The sequence below is a fragment of the Podarcis raffonei genome, chromosome 1 (assembly GCF_027172205.1).
Source record: "Podarcis raffonei isolate rPodRaf1 chromosome 1, rPodRaf1.pri, whole genome shotgun sequence".
NCBI classification, from domain to species: domain Eukaryota; kingdom Metazoa; phylum Chordata; class Lepidosauria; order Squamata; family Lacertidae; genus Podarcis; species Podarcis raffonei.
The window spans coordinates 81,457,640-81,481,749 of NC_070602.1; the positions used below are offsets into that span (position 1 = coordinate 81,457,640).

The 24,110-nt window shown below is 42.3% G+C and overlaps 3 protein-coding genes across 3 annotated transcripts; 1 reads left to right on the plus strand and 2 right to left on the minus strand.

Annotated features, from left to right (window-relative positions):
- Positions 1 to 5,657: 5,657 nt before the first annotated feature.
- Positions 5,658 to 6,605, minus strand: LOC128402629 (olfactory receptor 10V1-like). The gene has a single exon (XM_053366906.1). The coding sequence runs from the start codon at positions 6,603 to 6,605 to the stop codon at positions 5,658 to 5,660; it is 948 nt and encodes a 315-aa protein (XP_053222881.1).
- A 7,950-nt stretch (positions 6,606 to 14,555) lies between these two features.
- Positions 14,556 to 15,503, plus strand: LOC128402638 (olfactory receptor 10V1-like). Its single transcript, XM_053366919.1, has one exon. It carries the CDS (start codon positions 14,556 to 14,558, stop codon positions 15,501 to 15,503), a length of 948 nt encoding a protein of 315 aa, XP_053222894.1.
- Positions 15,504 to 19,528: 4,025 nt separating this feature from the next.
- Positions 19,529 to 20,488, minus strand: LOC128413727 (olfactory receptor 10V1-like). Its single transcript, XM_053388488.1, has one exon. The coding sequence runs from the start codon at positions 20,474 to 20,476 to the stop codon at positions 19,529 to 19,531; it is 948 nt and encodes a 315-aa protein (XP_053244463.1). The 5' UTR covers positions 20,477 to 20,488.
- Positions 20,489 to 24,110: the final 3,622 nt, after the last annotated feature.

Consider the following 24,110-nt stretch of genomic DNA (forward strand, 5'->3'; position numbering starts at 1 on the left):
TTGCCACCCACAACAATCAGCATTCTGTGTTTACCAGTATTCACTGAACTGTTGGGGAAATTTCTCCCCTTAGTTCCCCTCGGCAAAATCTTGTGGTCCCCCTTCCCTTTCTTTCTCTGTTTTTGTTTTTGTTTTTGTTTTTGTTTTTGTTTGGATTAATTTCTTTTATCTTATTGTATTATGAAACAGCTTTAATAAAATCTTATTTTTAAAATAAAAGTCTTGCTGTCCCCACAAGGTTACTGATAACTCCATCTTCTTGTGTGGATATGGTGTCATTTTGGAAATGTAAGCACCGTCTCTCATGCCTGAGCATCAGGAAAAGAAGGATTGACTAACTTTTGCTGAATTATGCCCACTAGTGTGATATATTTTTCTTATGTTTTTAGATGTTCTTTATGTGTTTTGATGTTTTTGATTGTTTCTATTTTTAATTCTACTGTCTTACTACTTTTGTGTTTCCTGCTATTGTTTAAGCTATTGTTAGTATGACAATGTAGAATTTGCCACACCATCCTCTTCTACTCACTATTTTGGAGTACAGGTGGCGAGTATCCAGGCATTTTTCATTTTAATGGCCAAGAAAACTACATTTCCACTGGAAGGTGGAAGCCTCCCTCTTTGCAAAATAAGATTTGGATGTCACCTTAAAAGACAGCAGTTGTCTTTTTAGCGCTGGCGTAGCCAACGTGGTGCCCTTCAGATGCTGTTGCCCTTCATCACTGGCCATGCTGGCTGGGACAGATGGGAGCTGGAATCTCACAACATCTAGAGGGCATTGTGTTGTCTATTCCTGTTCTAGTGCCTGTGAAATTGTATGCTATGGCACAGCCATAGTCTAGAAAGACTTTCCACATCACCTGCAAATAGGAATGTCAAATGTAAATAACTGAGCATTATTTATTATTCCAGTGTTGGCTTCATTAGGAGGCAATGAAAGTGATACAAAGAGATGGCAAAAGCAACTTCCATTTAGGCTTAACCTCTTGATACACAAAGGGGAACTGCAATATTTCTGTAGAAGGAAATGTTCCAGAATATTTCCCATTCAGAACCTCACACCACTCCTAGGAAAGCATTTGCCTGGAACAATGCTCAACGTTGTGGTCATTATTTTTGCTCACAACTAATTCAATGTCTGCAGCCGACACATTGTCTAAACTCTTCTGACAATTGCAAGCAGTACCATTCTGGCCCTGATTTACTTCAACTGTATGCCCAACTGTTTTTATTGTGAGAAGGGTAGAACAGTTTTTACTGGCTGACTGGCTGGGATAATCTTACTAACCTGTTGTCCAAGCTGATATTGGATGCCGCTGCCCTTTCCACAAGAGAACTCTAGCTCTGAGGGCTTTATAAACCTTGCAAGACCCTTAGAGGAGCAAGGTAATCCCAATCCCTCAGTGATGCATCAAAGTCCCCATAAAAGTAAATCACATACAAGCAGCCAACAAGAGTAGAGGTCCCTGCTCTCTGAGGACAAAGGGCAGCAGAGAGGGAGGGAGACAAGGAGTCTACTCACTGCTCCATTAGAGGGGAGGACATTCAATACCAATTGCTCTCTCAGCATGCAAAAATACTTCATCTTGGCCATCTCCACCAACGAAGGAGCCTTTCTGCCACGTTTGCCCCAGTGTAGCTCAGGTTTTTCACCACTTGTGCTCTAGCCATTTTCTCTCCTGTCCCAAGGCAGGTGTAAACCAGAAGATCAGTGACAAGGAGGGGGAGAGTGTTAAGGCCATGAGAGCATGGATTTTGATAGCCTGTGTTGGGGATCTAGCCTAGCGAACTATACAGTGCTGTGTGTGCTCAGGCCTTAGTCTGCATCTATGCTGGAATTGTTTTTAGATGTTTTAATTATTTTGGGATTTATGCGTTTGCCACCCTGGGCTCCTTAGAGAGGAAGTGTGAGATGTAAATTTAAATAATAATAATTTCACCTCACACCAGAATCGCAAGTTAGTAAGAATATAAATGGTGTCTCATATTCTTAGTGCATGCAGGTACCAATTGGTACCTGTAGTGATTTTGATATATAATGGCTTTAGAAGTACCGTGCTTTTCTGTGTATAAGATGAGTGTCTTTTACTATAAAACAATGTCAAAGGGGGGGCACATCTTATACACGGATAGTGCGTTGGGGGGACGACACATGGAACATTCTCTGACATGAACATGATTTATTTATTTTAAAAGTGTACACCCCATCATTCATTGCAGGACCTAGACCAGGTTACGGCAAGCATATACATAAAAAACCATGAAAATATCACATCACATCGGTAATTAGTAGGTAAAAAGGTAAAGGTAAAGGTACCCCTGCCCGTACGGGCCAGTCGTGTCTGACTCTAGGGTTGTGTGCCCATCTCACTTAAGAGGCCGGGGGCCAGCGCTGTCCGGAGACACTTCCGGGTCACGTGGCCAGCGTGACGAAGCTGCTCTGGCGAGCTGGCACCAGCGCAGCACACGGAAACGCTGTTTACCTTCCCGCTATAAAGCGGTACCTATTTATCTACTTGCACTTAGGGGTGCTTTCAAGCTGCTAGGTGGGCAGGAGCTGGGACCGAAAGACGGGAGCTCACCCTGCCGCGCGGATTCGAACCGCCAACCATGCGATCAGCAAGCCCTAGGCGCTGAGGTTTTACCCACAGCGCCACCCGCGTCCCTAATTAGTAGGTATGGCTCTATAAAGGCCAATAGGTAATCGACCCTGACGTTTTGCTCAAAACTGGAACTACCAGCAGGGCCTCTGCAGCAGATCTCAAGCAGAATGTTGTCTGCCCATTAGAAACACACAGCACTTTCAGCCACAGTTTGATCTATACATGAGAGTTTGCTTTCATGTTTTGTTTTAATCTGCATATATAGGACCTTGTTTACGCCTTACTAGGTATGATCCCCAGCCTCACTCACCCAAGGAATGTTAGTATATCAGTGCTAGTCCTACGGTAGGGCTGGGAAGCCTGTGGACATCTGGTCGTTGCTGGATGACCCCTCCCATCCTTCGACACTGACTGTTGGCAATGCTAGATGGGCTTGTTGGTTGTTGGAGTCCAAGGCCATTGGAGGGCTACAGCTTAGACACCTCTGTTCTATGGGATCATGTTCTATGAGGCTAAAGCCTGCTAGTGTCATATTGGGTGGGCAGGTACGGGGAAAATCACTTCAACAGGAGGGCAGTGGAGGTACATCTAAATGGACCAACAATGATGTTTCTGGTTCATTCACATGTCATCACCACCACTGCTGCCTTATCCATGAATACGTCTAATTGCATTAAAATTGGTGTTCATATCACATCTTGTGTAGGAAAAATTGTGTGCAGTGTGAAGTACTCCGTGTCACCCTACTTTTCCCCAAAATACCAGGGAATTTTGTGTTACTATAACCTTGTGTGTTGTGTACTAGAACAGTAATCAATAATTTTTGTGGTCTTCTTATTTTTATAATCTGGAATGTCACACAGAAAGTGTCATTCCTTGTCCCATTCTGCTCAGAGGTCAAAACAACAACATCATAGACTCTCTTTGGGTGCATGCCTGTTTGTGCATTTATTAACAAAAAACAGAATCATCAGTCCAATTCATCAGTGGAAGTTGTCTCCAGATGAATGGACAAAGGTGTAGACCACAGACACTGCCCGACCTTCTTCCGGTGAGTAGCTGGAGCTGGGACGCAGGTATATCAAACTGCCACAGCCAAACTGCAGAAGGACGACCATTAAGTGGGAGGAACAGGTGGAGAAAGCCCTTTGCCTGCCTGTGGCAGAGCTGATCCTCAATTATAATGTAGGTTTAGAATCATGCCTGCTGAATTTTGCTCATTTGTGCTTGTTGAAAAGAATGAAATCAACTCAATAAACAAATCAAATAATTAAAACACCACAGTAAAACCACACAGCAGACCAAGTGTGTGGATGACTAGGTCCCTAATGTGTTGCTGACCCTCTCACAGAATTATGTTGCTTCCCAATATTTCAGTTTATTTATTTAATATACAGATACATACAAAATCTTAGTCTAGAGCAGCGGTGGTGAAGCCATCGCCCCAGCAGGGCCTTGGCTTCAGTGGTGGGGGTGGGGGTGGAGGAGGAGAGGAGGGCTCGCGGGGATCTCTCAGAAGTGGAGTAGAGGCTTCATGATGAGAGATCCCCGCCTTGGCTCCTGCTTGCACGCAAGTAGGAGCAGATCGGGCAGCTCAGCTGAGGAGTGCCTGGCTGCCTTTAGGTGATGCAGGGGCTCTCAGATGCAGCTTCCGGGCTGCCTCCACTTCCCCCCAGCAACTATTCAGTCTGGCTGCCTTGATGGTGTTGCAATAAAAACAAAAACCAACCATTTAAAATGCCACAGATAAAAAATAAAAACCATTTAAAAGAGGAGCCCTCTCTGCCAAGCAGCAGCCAGAGTCCTTGTGAAGCCTGTCAGGCCCTGCCCCAAGGCAGGTGGCGAGAGGCAGAGCAGGGCCCTCAGGCTTCCAGCAGGCAGTCCTCCATACAGCGGCGTAGCGTGGGTTGTCAGCACCCAGGGCAAGGCAAGTAATTGGCGCTCCCTAACCCGGGGCAAGGCAAGTAATTTGCGCCCCCTAACCCGGGGTAAGGCAAGTAATTTGCGCCCCCTAACCCCTAACCTGCCGCCGCTGCCAGCTTCTTCTTGCTGCTGCCTGGGCTGGGGTATTTACGGTAAGGTAGCCATGGCGGCAGCGGCGGGTCCGTGTCAGGTGATCTGAGGCGAGTTGCCGCTGGCGCTGCCGCCCAAACGACGCCGCTTGCCCGGAGGAGGAGGAGGGCAGAGAGGCGAGGAAAATGCAACATGGCCCAGCCGCTGCAGCAGCAGCGGCGGCGGGGCTGTGAGGAGGGGCTGCCTGTCGTGCCCTCTGCGGCCCTAACGCGCGGGGACCGTGGCGAGCGCTGAGAGCCGCTGCCTGCCGGACGCCTTCAGCCCGGACGCGCGCACAGCTCGTCGGTTCCGCGAGACATGGGGCTCTGCTACAGCCTGCGCCCGAGGCTCTTCGGCGACTCCGGAGGCGGCGAGCGGCCCCCCAGATGTTGCGCCCGGTGCGGCCGGCCCCCCCTGCACCCCCACGCTATGCCACTGCCTCCATAATCATAATCATCAGTCCAATTCATCAGTGGAAGTTGTCTCCCGATGAATACGAGGTCCAAAATCCCCATGCCAGTCCCATCAGGCATTTCTGGCTAGTCTGGTTTGAGGTTAATGTCTGCCTCATTTGCTACCCTCCTCTGATGACATCAGTCCAGCCTCTTCTTGGGGTATTTTTTCTTATGTTACCTCACAATATCTTCAGGCTCCTGAATGAAATGTATTAGTTCTCTCTGTGGCTGGAAACTTGTCCAGGTTCTCCTGCCCATCAAAACAGAACTCAGTGTCACTAGTGTAGCTGTTGTTCTGCTTGCTTTCAATCAGGCATTTGATTCATTTCCTTTAAGAATATCTATACCGAATTCAGGTCAATTGGCCACACAATGCAACTTCTGCTACAGGCAAAGAACATTCCTTTTGAGGCACAGTTGCAGCTTAGACATAGAGCCTGCCTACCTATGCATCCTTCCATCACTGACCTGTGGTTTCAGTTCCACCATATCATTACAAGAGATGGCAGTAGACGGTGTACCATTCCCTGGCTGTGATTCAATGCTGTCATTTCTTCTGGGGCAGCACAGCTCTTTTTAAGGCTCTGATAAGTGCATCCTTTAACTCTTTGTTCCTCATGCTATAGATCAAGGGGTTCAGCACAGGAGTGACAAAGGTGTAGACCACAGACACCACTCGACCTTCCTCTGGTGAGTAGCTGGAGCTGGGACGCAGGTATATCAAACTGCCACAGCCAAACTGCAGAAGGACGACCATTAAGTGGGAGGAACAGGTGGAGAAAGCCCTTTGCCTGCCTGCGGCAGAGCTGATCCTCAAGACGGCAGCCACAATGAAGGCATAGGAGATACAGATTAGGAGGGAAGGGATGGTGATGATGATAACACTGGTAATAAAAAGGGCAGTTTGGTGGAAATGGGTATCGCCACATGCCAGTTTCATGACAACAGGGAAATCACAGAAAAAATTGTTGATTTCCTTATTGGCACAGAAAGGCAAAGTCAATATCAAGACAGAAAGCTGAATGCCAAAGAAGCAACTCATGACCAAGGTCCCAGCAACAATTTTCACACACACTCTCCAGTTCATGATGACAGTGTAGCTGAGCGGGTGACAGATTGCCACATAGCGGTCATAAGCCATGATTGCTAGCAGGACACAGTCAGAGCTTCCCAGGAAGGTAAAGAAGAACATTTGGGTCCCACAGCCAGCCAAGGTGATGGAGACCTTTCTTGCAGAAGCTACGTGGGCCAGAGTGAGGGGTGCAATGGTACAAGAATAAGCAATTTCCAGACATGCCAGGTTAGCCAAGAAATAGTACATTGGGGTGTGAAGAGAATGTGTGGTGTAGATGATGAGAACAATGGTAGCATTCCCAAACAGGCTGAGCAAGTAGAGCGTCAGAAAAGTCCAGAAAATCAGCTGCCTCATGCCTGGGTGTGTTGTGAATGGCTGGAAGTGGAACTGTATAATTCCAGTTTGGTTTTCAGTCTCCATATAAACCTGCACATCAGCTTGCTATGGGTTAAGAGGAGAGAGGACAACATTACTGAGAAGCCTGCATTGGGCAACCAGGAAATTAGGTAACACAAATAAATTGAACTGCAACAAACAGGGAAGATGTTGCAAACTTGGCTGATAGTGAATGTGCAATTGATCAACATATCCTTTAAAACTGAAGTTCAGATTTCTGTAGGCAGCTATTAACAAGAATGAGATCAGATTCTTAGAGTAGGTTGTTCACTGAGGTTTCTACATCCATTAAAACTGAGCAACTATTACACTGCCTCTAAATGGCTAGGTTGATACTGAAATGTTTTACAATTTTTTATGTGCTGTAAGCCGCCTAGAGTGATTGGGGATACCCAGACAGATGGGCGGGGTATAAATAATGAAATAATAAAGCTCAGCAAAAGAAAAAAGCTCAACAACTCTGGGCAATCTCCCCCCATTTTCCTAATTTGGAGTCCCCAAAAATAGGGGGTGTCTTATACACAGGGACGTGTTATACATGGAAAAGTACAGCATATCATGGTTTATCTCAGCGGTTAGGGTGTTCTTTATGCAATTCCTGCATTCTGGATATAGGGTGAGGTTTTGGTTTTTGATTTCTGGCACGTGATAGTCTGTCTCCATTCCCCACCCCCTAAAGAAGCCTGAAGCTTATTTTTTACCCCCTCTCCCTAACTCTCATTGTATGGTGTTTGTGTGCATTTGACATATCAGTACATATTTTATTTGTTTTGTTTGTACTTTCTTGGAGGGATAGGCATTTATTAGTACATTAAAAAAAAATATCTACCTACTTTCCTACCCTGGTACAGTCAGGAAAACTTGCTAAATGAAGTATCTTTTTCTCTTTTCTTCTTCAGTTGGCTTAACATACGAGAAGCAACCTGGATATGAATATTTCTTTCCTACTGTTGCTGTTAAATTCAAAATTATTCCTTCCTTCCCTTTTTTCCTTTGTAAAACACTCTCATTGGAGTCAACACATGCAGCCATTTTAGAAGATCTGTGCTTCCATGTGTGTGTCTTTCTTACCTGTATTGACATCAGCAGCTGCTATCTGTTCTTCACACCTCCTGGCATTTGAGACTTTTTAACCTATATTCTACAGCCCCCTGGGAGTGAACTGCTGATGCAGCCTCTCACCACAGCTCCTATCAGCAAGAGGTTTAGTGAACATTCAGCCTGATTTACTTGCCCCCAAATTGGGAGGGTAGACATTATTGACTGTTTATTGAGAATTCATTCTGATTGGTTTGCAGAGAGGTTATATGACCTTGCATCAGGTGTCATCCCATACTTTCCTTTGCATTGTCCTGACACTTTCCCTATTGCAACAAAAGGGGGGGTTGGGGAGGGGGAGGTGAACCAGCTTTATTGCACAGACTTTGACTGAGCTGCCTAAATTTTCCAATATATGACTGAATCCCACTGAATATAGCAGCAGTCTGAAAGCTGTGGATGATGCAGAACATTTTTCTAAGCTCATGGTTGCACTGAGAGCAGTGCTTGGAATGAACTAGTTGAGCTCTATGAAGTTTCCTGAACTAGTTCAAAAATCTCTGAACTACAGCTGAAAGTAGATCCCATAATTGGCAGGTGAACTAAGGTGGATTAAGTTCATTTGGGGGTTCAGCTCCAAATGATTTCTAGTTCATCTTCCTGTCTATTCCCTCCTCTTCTCCAGGAATAGGCTCAGACTCCTAGCTTTCATTTAAAAAGTCCATCAGACATCTACAAACAAAGTTAGAAAGCAAACTGTGGAAGCAATGTCCAAAGTCTTATTAGGTGGATACAGAGGTGCTGCTGTTGCTAAGGATGCTTGGTGACCAGTGGCGTAGCGTGGGGGGTGCAGGGGGGGCCGGCCGCACCGGGCGCAACATCTGGGGGTTAGGGCAAATCCACGGGTTAGGGGGCGCAAATCCACGGGTTAGGGGGCGCAAATCCACGGGTTAGGGGGCGCAAATTACTTGCCTTGCCCCGGGTGCTGACAACCCATGCTACGCCACTGTTGGTAACTTAACCACTTTTGCTAAGCAACCAGAATAAAGGATTGCATGGCATTTCCTGTATATTCTCTGCTGAAGAGAGTCACTCTCTTCCAACAGGAGCAGCTTGCAGCAGAAAGCACAAATAAAGCAAAGGAACAAAGCAAATGATGTTTTGTTGGCACAATTTAAGCAGAGTAAGCCATTTCTAGTATGGAAATACAGTTATGTGGAAAGGTTCATCTGTTGACATTCTCTCTTTTAGGCATCTTGTGTGTGGTCCCTGATTACCCTGTAGTTCAGCCCAGGAGCTTCTAACATTCTGAATGCTGAAGGTTTTTGTTCTTTTGCAGAAGATGAACACTTTATGAACTAAAAAGTTTGTTTGAATGAATGTGGGCAGAACTAGTTTGTCTTATAAAAGGACGAACTTGAACTGAAATGAACTTTCCAAGCACTGGTTGAAAGTTTACTGAGGGTTTGGATTTGCTGCACATATAGGCCACCTGTGAATCCAGCAGTTGTATTTGTTGTATTTTTTCATAGTTTAGTTATTGGTTGCTGTTGGGGCTCTTTCCTGAAGACGAAACAGCTCTTAATTATCTAGTAATAACTTCTACATCTCCTCTTCCCGTGTATCATCTTCATTCTGTATTGGCCAAGAGGAATCCATCCTTTTAAATCAATTTTTGCCCTCATTGTCACCATCTTTGAAGAAGTTTCCGGATTTTAATACAGTTAAAATATGCAAAAAGGAAAGGTATTGTTCCATGTTAATGAACGAAAAGAATCTTTTTATAAGATGTATGACACTGCAAAGTGGTCATCAAATAGTATTAGGGACCCATAGAGGCTGAGAGAAATAAATAACAAGAAAGGGGCAGGATATGTGCTGAGAAACTTTGGAGCACTAGGTTCATATGTAGGCCAGAAATAAGAACCTTTATGAGAAAAATCTTGTTATTCTCAATTCAGTGCAGATCAGTACTGAGAGCAGTAGTGGCAAGAGGTGACCTTGGAGTGGGTAGAGTTTTGCTGATGAGTAGATTGTCCACCTGGCGTGTCTATGGGTGGAAAAAGAAAAGCAGCAGCAAGAGCCAGCAAGGGAAAGCAATCATTGATGAGTTCAGTGCTGCAATGGAGAAAGATAAAACCAATTGAAAAACAAGATTTTGGGTGGTGGAATTTCTGCATAGCCTGAGCAAATTTGGTGGCAGTTTTGGAAGTGGAGTTAAGTTCAAGGACAATAGCAGCAGTGGGGGAGCAATCAGCTGGCCGTAAGGGCAAGAGTTACACGTCCCACAGGCTACAAGTTGGTCACTTATGAGCTAGATGGACTAATGGCATGACTTGATATGTGCTATATATGTATTTATATGTATTTTCCTTATGAGGAATTGAAGTTAACGATGACTTTCCAATACTACTCAATCTGAGCTTTCAACCTAGGTGTTCCATATGCAAGCCAACCATTTTCTCCATTGAACTACACTTAGATATGGAGTTGAGTCTGAAAGTGGCAGTGTAAATATTTACTTACACCAGAATTGTCCTTGGAGAATTGAAACTTTACAAACTTACAGCCAGTTCTCTGAGGGTGAACATGCCTTGAGAATTGAAGCATAAATGTGCAAGACTCTTAGCCCAGATCAACAATTGCCTCCTCTTAAGGGACAACTTTATCTTTGGGGGACCAAGTATCTTTCTCTGATGCATGAACTTGTAATGTCCTAAAGCATATTTCATGGCCGTCAGAGAATTATGTTAATTTGTGCATGTCTCATAAGAGATCTCTTTGTTTTAACAAGCCTCTAAGGCATTCTGTCTTGAAATTATTTGTCTGAACAGAGGGCGGGGGGTGCGGAGAGAGAACGTTTGCCTCCTTAACAACTTTTATCACCATTTTATCCATAAATCCCAATAGGATGTTACTTATTTATATTTAAGAAAGTTCTACAGAACTTCCCAAAATAAGAGAAAGAATCTCAAGGTCCTAAGAGAGGGGCAATTTAAATGCAAGATTATTTCTCATCCTTAAAGAAAACAGTAGCTGTTGCAGCATTTGTTAGCATCACTTTCCCTAGAGATGTAATATATTAGAATTTGAAAGAACTAATTACTGTCTTATAATCAAGGAAGAGGGACAGTCTTTACTAAACATTCTGATGGATAAATATCAGTCACCCCCCTCAGAAAGCACTCCCCCAAACAAAGGTTGGTGTCCTATGCACGGGGCCAGCAACCCATTTTCCAATAATGATCCAGCAGAAACCTGGTCTTTTGTGAAGGTTGGCAATTACTATTATTGCATAGAACAATATTTTTATAACACCTTAAAAGTAAATGCTTTTATTTGCACCTTTTCTCCTTCCAGTGTTTCAACCACCATCTGAAGCACATGCACCACAGTATGAAAGCAGCTTGAGACTTGCTGCTGTCTGGTCCTCTTTACGCTTAATGATCACTATATATGCGATTCAGGTAGGCCATAGCTTAGGGGCAGAGGCAGAGCACATACTTAGCATCCCTCTCTGGCTTCTGCAGTTGGGAAGGATCCCTGTTTCAAATGTTGGAGGGCCATTGCCAGCCCTATTCAGGCTGTGGGCAGCATTTGGTGCTGGGGAAACTGTTGCAGGTGCCGTCAGAAGCACAAAAAGTGGTCAGGTTCAGACAAAAGCAGGTCAAGAATTGAAGCAGCTTTCAAAATTACCTCCCAACCTACTTTGAACTTCCCCTTTGATATACACAGTAGTATTAGAGGCAGCATTAAGGTCAGCATTAAGCCCCAGGCTCCCAAATAGTAAGATGATACAGAAGGATATGCTCCCAAAAAACCCTTGCATTTATTTTAAAATTTATTCCTTTCATTTACACTCACCTTCCATCCTCAACCCTGCTTTCATTTTATTTGCTTCTTTTCAGATGCTCCTCCTCCTTACATTTATTATTTTCCTTTGCATTTGTCATCTTCTCTCATCTTCTTACATTTTTTCTTCTTTGCAACACAGAGCTGTCACTGCATGGTGTGACAGGGTATTACCATGTTCAGGTATTCTCCCTCCAAGCCCCCAACCCAACACCTGGCCATCACAAAATATTGGTAGCCACTGAAGAGAAGCTGCCACTTTGAGGAGTTGGGAAAATTCATTTCATTTCAAGTTCATCCTTTCATAAGACAAACTAGTTCTGCCCACATTGATTCAAACAAACTTTTTAGTCCATAACGTGTTCATCTTCTGCAAAAGAACAAAAACCTTCAGCATTCAGTAAGTTAGACACTCCTGGGCTGACCTACAGGGTAATCAGGGACCACACACAAGATGCCTAATAGAGAGAATGTCAACAGATGAACCTTGCCACATAATTGTATTTCCATACTAGAAATGGCTTACTCTGCTTAAATTGTGCCAACAGAACATCATTTGCTTTCTTCCTTTCTTTATTTGTGCTTTCTGCTGCAAGCTGCTCCTGTTGGAAGAGGGTGACTCTCTTCAGCAGAGAAGAAACAGGAAATGCCATGCAATCCTTTATTCTGGTTGCTTAGCAAACAAGGTTAAGTGACTAAGCAACCTTAGCAACAGCAGCACCTCTGTATCCACCTAATAAGACTTTGGACATTGCTTCCACAGTTTGCTTTCTAACTTTCTTTGTAGATGTCTGATGGACTTTTTAAATGAAAGCTAGGAGTCTGGGCCTCTTGCTGTTCACCTGCCAATTATGGGATATACTTTCAGCTGTAGTTCAGAGATTTTTGAACTAGTTCAGGAAACTTCATAGAGCTCAACTAGTTCATTCCAAGCACTGCTCTCAATGCAACCATGAGCTTAGAAAAATATTCTGCATCATCCACAGTGCTTTCAGACTGTTGCTATTTTCAGTGGGATTCAGTCATATATTGGAAAATTTAGGCAGCTCAGCCAAAGTCTGTGCAATAAAGCTGGTTCATCTCCTCCTCCCCAACCTTGTTTGTGTGTGGCAATAGGAAAAGTGTCAGGAAAATGCAAAGAAAAGTATGGGATGACACCTGATGCAAGGTCATATAACCTCTCTGCAAACCAATCAGAATGAATTCTCAATAAACAGTCAATAATGTCTACCCTCCCAATTTGGGGGCAAGTAAATCAGGCTGAATGTTCACTAAACCCCTTGCTGATAGGAGCTGTGGTGAGAGGCTGCATCAGCAGTTCACTCCCAGGGGGCTGTAGAAGATAGGCTAAAAAGTCTCAAATGCCGGGAGGTGTGAAGAACAGATAGCAGCTGCTGATGTCAATACAGGTAAGAAAGACACACACGTGGAAGCACAGATCTTCTAAAATGGCTGCATGTGTTGACCCCAATGAGAGTGTTTTACAAAGGAAAAAAGGGAAGGAAGGAATAATTTTGAATTTAACAGCAACAATAGGAAAGAAATATTCATATCCAGGTTGCTGCTCATATGTTAAGCCAACAGAAGAAGAGAGGTGAAGGGGGGGGGAAATATTTCATTTAGCAAGTTTTCTTGACTGTACCAGGGTAGGAAAGTGGGTAGATATTTTTTTTAATGCACTAATAAATGACTATCCCTCCAAGAAAAACAAACAAAACAAATAAAATATGTACTGCTATGCCAAATGCACACAAACACCATACAGTGAGAGTTAGGGAGAGAGGGTAAAAAATAAGCTTCAGGGTTCTTTCTGTGTGTCATTTCCACGAATATAAGCAATTTTGTGTATGTTTCTACGAATGTACACATTATTGTACACTTTTTGGGGTTGGAGAACTGCATCACAAAGTTGGGAGAAATGCAAATTTCAAATGATAGATGTGTTTCAGTTTGTGTATCATTTTGGGAAGGGTGGATTAAGTAGGTTTGTGTTAAATTGTGAACTGAACCAATTGTTGTTGTTGTTGTTGTTGTTGTTGTTGTTGTTGTTGTTGTTGTTATTTATTGAATGTATATACTGCCCTATACCCAGGGGTCTCACAGAAAAGATCACAACATATATAATCAGTATAACCTAGAATGTTTCCCTCCCAGATTGACTTCCATGCCCTTCTAGATACAAAACACATCTCTTTTCAGCCCCCAAACCAGTCCCAAATTTTGGAACAGTTTTAAAATGTCACCACATAATAGAATAATATATTGTTTGTTGTATCTCTTTCCTATGTAATTCATTAGAAAGAAATCTCCTTTTGAGTCTATTAAGAGCTGCTGCACGAATTGCAAACTGCAGCATTGGATTGCTGCCAATGGATTCCCTAAAGCTACTTCATTGGTTATTCCTTGGCAAATGTGTGCTATGCATACTTCCTACTACTTTCTTGTCAATCCCTTATCACAAAAGGTTCAGCAGGGGAGGGAGGCTTTGTTGAGTAAGAGCTCCAAACCGACTTTTATTGCACAACCTGAATTTGTTGATACATGGCTGAAACCTACTTGCAAAAAAGTGATAGCGCCCATAGTGTAGGACTACAGCTCCAGTGCATTAACATTGTCTGGTGTCTGTAGAAGATGGAGCCAGAGATGGAAAATAGTATAGAAAAGTAATGTTAATAATAATAATAATTTTATTATTTATATCCTGCCCATCTGGCTGGGTCTCCCCAGCCACTCTGGGTGGCTTACAGCACATAACAATGGTAAAACATTTCAATATCAACCTAGCCATTTAGAGGCAGTGTAATAGTCGCTCAGTTTTAATGGATGTAGAAACCTCAGTGAACAACCTACTCTAAGAATCTGATCTCATTCTTGTTAATAGCTGCCTACAGAAATCTGAACTTCAGTTTTAAAGGATATGTTGATCAATTGCACATTCACTATCAGCCAAGTTTGCAACATCTTCCCTGTTTATTGCAATTCAATTTATTTGTGTTACCTAATTTCCTGGTTGCCCAATGCAGGCTTCTCAGTAATGTTGTCCTCTCTCCTCTTAACCCATAGCAAGCTGATGTGCAGGTTTATATGGAGACTGAAAACCAAACTGGAATTATACAGTTCCACTTCCAGCCATTCACAACGCACCCAGGCATGAGGCAGCTGATTTTCTGGACTTTTCTGACTCTCTACTTGCTCAGCCTGTTTGGGAATGCTACCATTGTTCTCATCATCTACACCACACATTCTCTTCACACCCCAATGTACTATTTCTTGGCTAACCTGGCATGTCTGGAAATTGCTTATTCTTGTACCATTGCACCCCTCACTCTGGCCCACGTAGCTTCTGCAAGAAAGGTCTCCATCACCTTGGCTGGCTGTGGGACCCAAATGTTCTTCTTTACCTTCCTGGGAAGCTCTGACTGTGTCCTGCTAGCAATCATGGCTTATGACCGCTATGTGGCAATCTGTCACCCGCTCAGCTACACTGTCATCATGAACTGGAGAGTGTGTGTGAAAATTGTTGTTGGGACCTTGGTCATGAGTTGCTTCTTTGGCATTCAGCTTTCTGTCTTGATATTGACTTTGCCTTTCTGTGCCAATAAGGAAATCAACAATTTTTTCTGTGATTTCCCTGTTGTCATGAAACTGGCATGTGGCGATACCCATTTCCACCAAACTGCCCTTTTTATTACCAGTGTTATCATCATCACCATCCCTTCCCTCCTAATCTGTATCTCCTATGCCTTCATTGTGGCTGCCGTCTTGAGGATCAGCTCTGCCGCAGGCAGGCAAAGGGCTTTCTCCACCTGTTCCTCCCACTTAATGGTCGTCCTTCTGCAGTTTGGCTGTGGCAGTTTGATATACCTGCGTCCCAGCTCCAGCTACTCACCAGAGGAAGGTCGAGTGGTGTCTGTGGTCTACACCTTTGTCACTCCTGTGCTGAACCCCTTGATCTATAGCATGAGGAACAAAGAGTTAAAGGATGCACTTATCAGAGCCTTAAAAAGAGCTGTGCTGCCCCAGAAGAAATGACAGCATTGAATCACAGCCAGGGAATGGTACACCGTCTACTGCCATCTCTTGTAATGATATGGTGGAACTGAAACCACAGGTCAGTGATGGAAGGATGCATAGGTAGGCAGGCTCTATGTCTAAGCTGCAACTGTGCCTCAAAAGGAATGTTCTTTGCCTGTAGCAGAAGTTGCATTGTGTGGCCAATTGACCTGAATTCGGTATAGATATTCTTAAAGGAAATGAATCAAATGCCTGATTGAAAGCAAGCAGAACAACAGCTACACTAGTGACACTGAGTTCTGTTTTGATGGGCAGGAGAACCTGGACAAGTTTCCAGCCACAGAGAGAACTAATACATTTCATTCAGGAGCCTGAAGATATTGTGAGGTAACAGAAGAAAAAATACCCCAAGAAGAGGCTGGACTGATGTCATCAAAGGAGGGTAGCAAATGAGGCAGACATTAACCTCAAACCAGACTAGCCAGAAATGCCTGATGGGACTGGCATGGGGATTTTGGACCTCGTATTCATCGGGAGACAACTTCCACTGATGAATTGGACTGATGGTTATGTTTATGGAGGACTGCCGCTGGAAGCCTGAGGGCCCTGCTCTGCCTCTCGCCACCTGCCTTGGGGCAGGGCCTGACAGGCTTCACAAGGACTCTGGCTGCTGCTCGGCAGAGAGGGCTCCTCTTTTAAATGGTTTTTATTTTTTATCTGTGGCATTTTAAATGGCTGGTTTTTGTTTTTATTGCAACACCATCCAGGCAGCCAGACTGAATAGTTGCTGGGGGAAGGTGGAGGCAGCCCGGAAGCTGCATCTGAGAGCCCCTGCATCACCTAAAGGCAGCCAGGCACTCCTCAGCTGAGCTGCCGGATCTGCTCCTACTTGTGTGCAAGCAGGAGTGGAGGCAGGGATCTCTCATCATGAAGCCGCTACTCCACATCTGAGAGATCCCCACAAACCCTCCTCTCTTCCTCCACCCCCACCCCCACCACTGAAGTCACAGCTCTGCGGGGCCGATGGCTTCGCCACCACTGCGCTAGACTAAGATTTTGTATGTATGTATATATTAAATAAATAAACTGAAATATTGGAAAGCAGCATAATTCTGTGAGAGGGTCAGCAACACATTAGTGACCTAGTCATCCACACACTTGGTCTGCTGTGTGGTTTTACTGTGGTGTTTTAATTATTTGATTTGTTTATTGAGAAGTTTTCATTCTTTTCCACAAGTCAGAAGTACATTAGCACAAATGAGCAAAATTCAGCAGACATGATTCTAAACCTACATTATAACCAGGCCTCTCCCAAAAGTACTATCACTCTCTAAACCTTTGTTTCCATAGCCATATTCACAACAATGCTCTTTATAGAAAAGTAATTTATTAAAATTATTCAAATCATTCGGTTGTAAAGTAATCTCTTTGTATGGTTCCACCTGTGAATTTTATCAAACTTATTTTTGCTGTGGCTGAGGACTCCTCCTAATATCCTCATGATATAAAGCTCTTTTTCAACCAATGACTGTCAATTCCCTAATAAGAGGGACTGCTAAAGACTCTCATTTGTAGTGCATCATTGTTTTAGTAACAATTACAGTTCTTATTTCTGGACTATTTTGCCACCTAGTGCTCCAAAGTTTCTCAACACATACCCTGCCCCTTTCTGATTATTTATTTCACTTGGCCTCTATAGATCCTTAATACTATATGAAGACCATGTATCATATAATATACAGGGGAAGTTAAACATGATACTGTCTTCTCTTTTCCCCCCTGGATCACATATTCCTCTGAGGGCACTTTTATGTAGGGCACCTGGTTTTCTGCTTCCTGACCTTCTTGTTTGGATTGCCCTGCCTGAGATGTATGAGTTCTATATGTGATGTGGTCTCTTTCATGCAAAATTTTATGACTCCTGAAAATGCACAGAAAATATGGGATCTATCAGGTTCAGAATACACAACAAAACCAGGAAAGGGTTATTGCTATGGTTTCATTATTCTAAAATTTTCCAATAATAATCCAGCAGAAACTTGGTCTCTTGTGAAGGTTGGCATTTAATATTATTGCATAGAAGTATATTTTATAAAACCTTAAAATTAAGTGCTTTTACTTGCAACATTTCTACTTCCAGTGTTTCAACCACCATCTGAAGCACATGCACCACAGTATGAAAGCAGCTTGAGACTTGCTGCTCTCTGATCTGAATGAGGGAAAGGAGCACAAATTTGTTTCCTAAAGTGTAGGAGCCTGGCTTTGTATGAGAATGTGAACTCTCTTGTGACTGCTATTAGACAGGGATGGAGGGCAGTTTGAAGTACTTGTTGAAATGCGAGTGGTGGTGATGGACCACAAATAGTGGCAAAGTTCACAATCAGGGAATGAAAGGCTAAGAGAGCAGCTCTTTGGCACATCCATCTTGTTTCCTGGTTCTGAAGCTCTTCCTTCAGAAAGCATGCCAAGACCCTTAAGGGAGCGAGAGTGACGAGAGAAATTTTCTTTCCTGAAGTGCAGGCATTAGAATTTATGTGAGAGTGTGAATTCTCTTGTGGCTGTTCTTACACAGGAATGGAAGTGTGAAGTACTTGGAGATAAAAAAGTAAGACTCTAACTATTGGTATAATCACATGACTTCTCTGAGTGGTGAGAAGTTCCGGGAGGTGCAGTGGTGACCTGGGTTTAGATGCCTTTGGTAATAATTCACAGGAGAATTATGGCGCTTCATGACATTTCAGTTTATTAATTTAATATATACATATACAGATCTTAGACTAGAGGCAGATTATTGTTTAGTCACACACACACACAAACAAACACACAAATACAGAAATAAGTAAACACAGAATAAGTAAATAAAATAAGTAAATACCAAAAATAATTACATATATAATACATTTTACAATAAAACAAAAAGGTTGTAAGGATTCATATTATGCTGGAATTTATTGTTCCAGAATGAAAAAGAGACTACCCTTCTACAAATCTATGTGATAGTTTGATATTTGTTACTCTGAAACATATCAATTTAATCATTGTTTATATCCCAGATTTTCTCAAACCAGTGAGAGACTAAATGAGCTGTGGTCTGCCCCCCCTTCTAGCAATACATATTTTTGCTGCCGAAAAGTTTGGTGCCAGAGCTATGTTTTTTTCAAATACCCTAGTAAGAGGCATTTGAGATCATGTGATATTGAATTTCCAATCAATTATTAAATTCCGAAATTGCCTGCCCCCTTAAACTGAATTATTGGTTAGTCTGCTTGGAGGCAGTTACATCTCTAGAATTTTTTGGTGCTTTCGAATAAATCTGATTCAATGTGTGTGGATCCCCACACAGGCAGTATTAGTATAGTTATGTAAGAAAATGTATAAATACCTCTCTCACCATTTTGCATAAGGTGTGGGGTTCATTAAATGATATGGGCATCTTGGCAGACACAGCCTCAGCTTCCACAGCCGCCGCCTGTCATGACCCACCACGGACAGGATTGGCAGAAAGTGCAGCAGAGACATTCTATGCTTAAGATAATATTTTAGTCTCTTGCTAATTGTACTGGTGTAAGCAGTTTATATTTGACTTCCTTTAGTAACATTTAATTTGAAATGCTTAATATATTTTTTGTTAACTTTGCTGCATTAGACATTCATTCTGACCTCCTTCGTAATGTTCTATTTTGAAATCTTTAAGATAATGTCTTAGTTTCCTGTTAACTATGTTGCTTTCAATGTATATTTTATACATGGCTTTCATTGGTAATCTTTCATATTGGATTCTTCTGTCTGATATCTTCATGTGTTGTAAACCACTTTGAGATTATTTGCTTGAAAATATAAAGCAATATAGAAAGGAAAGGAATGATGATGATGATGAGAGTAGAATTGCATTGATTCCTCTCTCTTGTTACAATCTCACGTGACACCCTCTACCTATAGGTATTACCGTGGGGCGAGATGCTGCATGGGGATCGTACATTAGCTACCTCTGCTGCTATCAGCCTGTTGCTATCATCCCTATGGTCGAACCTTAATGAAGACCGCTAGCTGTCAAACTTTTTGGTGGGAAACAGTCTTCTTCGAAAGGCTCTCCTCAGTGCCTCTTTCAGTTCCTTGTTTCTCATGCTATAGATCAGAGGGTTCAGTAGGGGAGTGACAAAGGTGTAGAACACAGAAACCACTCGACCCTCCTGTGGTGAGTAGCTAGAGTTGGGCCGTAAGTATATGAAACTGCAACAGCCGTACTGTAAGAGGACAACCATCAAGTGGGAGGAGCACGTGGAGAAAGCTTTTTGCTGGCCTTCAGCAGAACGGATTTGCAAAATGGCCACGGCAATGAAGCCATATGAGATACAGATTAGAAGGAAGGGTATTGTGATGACTACAACACTAACTATGAAAATAGCAGCTTGGTGGATTTGGATGTCACTACAACCCAACTGCAGAATGACTGGGACATCACAAAAGAAGTGATTGATTTCATTTTGGCCACAGAATGGCAAGCGAAAAATAAGGATGGTCAGTTTTAGAGACAACAGAAAGCCCAGTAGCCAGGATACCACGACAAGGGAAGTACATACTGTTTTGTTCATGATGAGCATGTAGCGCAGTGGATGACAAATTGCCACATATCTATCGTATGCCATGATGGCCAGTAGGACACAGTCAGCTCCTCCCAGGAAGACAAAGAAGAACATTTGGGTTCCACAGCCACTTAAGGAAATGGTGGCACTTTTCCTGGACAGAAGGTTGGCCAAAGCCAATGGAGCAATGGCAGAAGTGTAGCAGATCTCCAGAGCTGCCAGGTTGCCCAAGAAAAAATACATGGGGTTATGGAGAGAGTGGTCGACATGGACAATAAGCACGACAGCAGCGTTCCCACAGAGGCTGAGGACGTAGAGGAGCAGAAAGAGAAGGAAAATGACCAGCTGTGTCTCAAGCAAGGTTGAGAAGGGACGGAAATAGAATTCAGTATGGTTTTCATATCCCATGAAGATGGTAAAGAGGACCTAAAGGGAAAATAAAGATCTGAGTCAATGAGTTACCTTGGCTCAGCAGTGAGGATACGCTCATACTGCAACCTGGCTTCCTACAATAAAGTGTCTGCACCAACTCTTTTCTGTTCTTATTACAAGGTTATATAGAGCATTCAGATGGGGAGCATTCCTTCAGCAATCTATTTTATTTTTCCTCAGAGGACTGACTTCCTGTACTGGTACAATTTATATATTAAATTTGCTTCAATTTATGCAGACATTATTGAAATATAAGCATGCTTGGTTAATGTTTTGCACATTATTGTCCAAAAGAGTTATTTGCTCTTATCAATGAAATGTCAAAATAGTATTTTACTTAAGTTTGCATATCATGGCTGATTTCAAAATACAAATTCAAGTTGGACCAAAACAGAAGATATGTGCAATAATGATTGGAAGACAGTGACATGAGCTACTTAGACTTCTATGGTTCTTGGCATCAGCCAATCCTTTTTTTGCCATTATAAGTTAGAAGGGGAACTGCAATTGACTTTACATGCTATCTGGAGTATTGTGCTTCTTCTGTGTGTGCTTCTTGCTATGCTTCATCCACAGCACTGAAGGCAACATGCCATGTGACAAACTGGACTCTTTTTAATTGTTTCCACTTGTGAAATTTACACTTTCCATCGGAAGCTCTGCTCCATCAGTAGATGTGGGTGTTAGTACTCCAAGCTAAATTTAAGGAGTTGAATTTAACCCTCTATCTTTTTATCCTTCTCTGAAGAGTACAGTATGATTATTTATCCCACTATAACTGTACAGAGAAACATACAAAGTTAACCATTCAGGTTTGTAACATTCAAGCTAGGATAAAATTTTTAGGCAAAATGCCCAATTAATGGATAAAGGCAGATAGGCATTTTACATGTAGCCGAGTTCACTGAGTTCAATGGGAAATGTGTACTGGGTTGGAACCTTGGCTCAAGTAATTTTGGGGCACATTACATGTGACAGCAAAGCACCAATGTACTCTAAGAAAAATCTCCAGACTGTTCTGTTCATGGCATCTAGTGCTCATCTAAGCTGGAATGGGGAGTTTTCTGGCTCTGATAATATGGCTGTTCCAATGGAGTATGCATCTGATTGTAGGGGAAGTAGCTGATACTTTAGAAAATAAAATAAAGTAGCCAAACCTATTCAGAAAACCACTGGATGTGAAATCCACATGGATTCATTTGTCAAGTTTAGGATATGTTAAGGATCTTATTCAATCAAAACACTGAAAGTCAATGAACAGGAACTGATGGCTGAAAGCACCTGCTTCATTTAATGTGTTTATTGTTAAATCATGGTTCAGAGGAAAAAGAAATTTAAAAAACAAATTGCAGTTAGCTGAAGAATGAACAAGTATCTGCTTTTCCATTTATTAGGAACAATCCCAACAGTATTTTGGCAATGATCTGGAAAAATCCGAAGCTTTTTCTCCCTTTTCTTTTTCACTGCACATAGTCTGGTTTTGTACATGCCATAGAATTCAAGTACATTCCCCATGTCCCTGAAAAAAGAATCCTTGGAACTATACATTTTACCCATCACAGGGGTACAATTCCCAGCACCCTTAAACTGCAGTTCCTAGCATGGTGGGGGACATGCTACAAATGCCATTTACATGTATGATGTCTATGCAACCTATGCATTTTGATTCTAGAGTCTGGAATCTCATACACTAAGGATGAAGGGGGAAAAAGGAGAATGCATGCTGAATAGAAAACATGCTGAATAGAGAATGAAAGGCTTATGAAGTAGGCAAGTGAACAGAATCCACATCCACAGAAATGACTTACTTGGATACTCCTGCTGCTGGACTGCCAAGGGAAATCTAAAAGCATTTGCTGTTGCTCTTCAACTAGAAAGGGAAATGCGAGTGTTGGTGATGTACCACGAATAGTGGCGAAGTTCACAACTGCTCCTTTCACAAGGAATAGTGGCAAAGTTCACAACCAGGGAAGGAAAGGCTAAGAGAGCAGCTCTTTGGCACATCCATCTTGTTTCCTGGTTCTGAAGCTCTTCCTTCAGAAAGCATGCCAAGACTCTTAAGGGAGCAAGAGTGAGGAGGGAAACTTTCTTTCCTGTAGTGCAGGCATTAGGCTTTATATGAGAGAGTGAACTCTCTTGTGGCTGCTCTTACAAAGGAACAGAAGGAAGTGTGAAGTACGTGGAGATAAAAAAGTAAGACTCTAACTATTGGTATACTCACATGACTTCTCTGAGAAGTTCTGGGAGATGCAGTGTTCACCTGGGTTTAGATGCCTTTGGTAATAATTCACAGGAGAATTATGGCGCTTCATGACATTTCAATTTATTTAATATATATATACATACAGAATCTTAGAGGCAGATTATTGTTTATTCATACACACACTACAGAAATAAGTAAATAAAATAAAATAAGTAAATACCAAAAATAATTACATATATGATACATTTTACAATAAAGCAAAAAGGTTGTAAGGATTAATATTATGCTGGAATTTATTGTTCCAGAATGAAAAAGAGACTACCCTTCTACAAATCTATGTGATAGTTTGTTATTTGTTACTCTGAAACATATCAATTTAATCATTGTTTACATCCCAGATTTTCTCAAACCAGTGAGAGACTAAATGAGCTGTGGTCTGCCCCCCGCCCAGCAATACATATTTTTGCGGCCGAATAGTTTGGTGCCACTTCGAAATCTTCCTCCAGAACTATGTTTTGTCAAATATCCTAGTAAGAGGCATTTGAGATTATGTGATGTTGAATTTCCAATCAATTATTAAATTCCATAATTGCCTGCCCCCTTAAACTGAATTATTGGTTAGTCTGCTTGGAAGCAGTTACATCTCTAGAATTTTTTGTGCTTTTGAATAAATCTGATTCAATGTGTGTGGATCCCCACACAGGCAGTATTAGTATAGTTATATAAGAAAATGTATAAATACCTCTCTCACCATTTTGCATAAGGTGTGGGGTTCATTAAATGATATGGGCATCTTGGCAGACACAGCCTCAGCTTCCACAGCCGCCACCTGTCATGACCCACCACGGACAGGATTGGCAGAAACGGCAGCAGATACATTCTATGCTTAAGATAATAATAATAATATATTCTCTTGTTAATTGTACTGGTTTAAGCGGTTTATATTTGACTTCATTTAGTAACATTTTATTTTGAAATGCTTAGGGCATTTTTTGTTAACTTTGCTGCATTAGACATTCATTCTGACCTCCTTCGTAATGTTCTATTTTGAAATCTTTAAGATAATGTCTTAGTTTCCTCTTAATTATGTTGCTTTGAATGTATATTTTATACATGGCTTTCATTGGTAATCTTTTACATTGGATTCTTCTGTCTGATATTTTCATGTGTTGTAAACCACTTTGAGATTATTTGCTTGAAAATATAAAGCAATATAGAAAGGAAAGGAATGATGATTATGATGAGAGTAGAATTGCATGGAGTTCCTCTCCCTTGTTACAATCTCACGTGACACCCTCTACCTATAGGTATTACCGTGGGGCGAGATGCTGCATGGGGGTCGTACATTAGCTACCTCTGCTGCTATCAGCCTGTTGCTATCATCCCCATGGTCTAACTTTAAAGAAG

Coding starts and splice junctions, on each gene's coding strand:
- LOC128413727 (XM_053388488.1), bottom strand. CDS start 20,476: ATGGGATATGAAAACCATACTGAATTCTATTTCCGTCCCTTCTCAACC.
- LOC128402638 (XM_053366919.1), top strand. CDS start 14,556: ATGGAGACTGAAAACCAAACTGGAATTATACAGTTCCACTTCCAGCCA.
- LOC128402629 (XM_053366906.1), bottom strand. CDS start 6,605: ATGGAGACTGAAAACCAAACTGGAATTATACAGTTCCACTTCCAGCCA.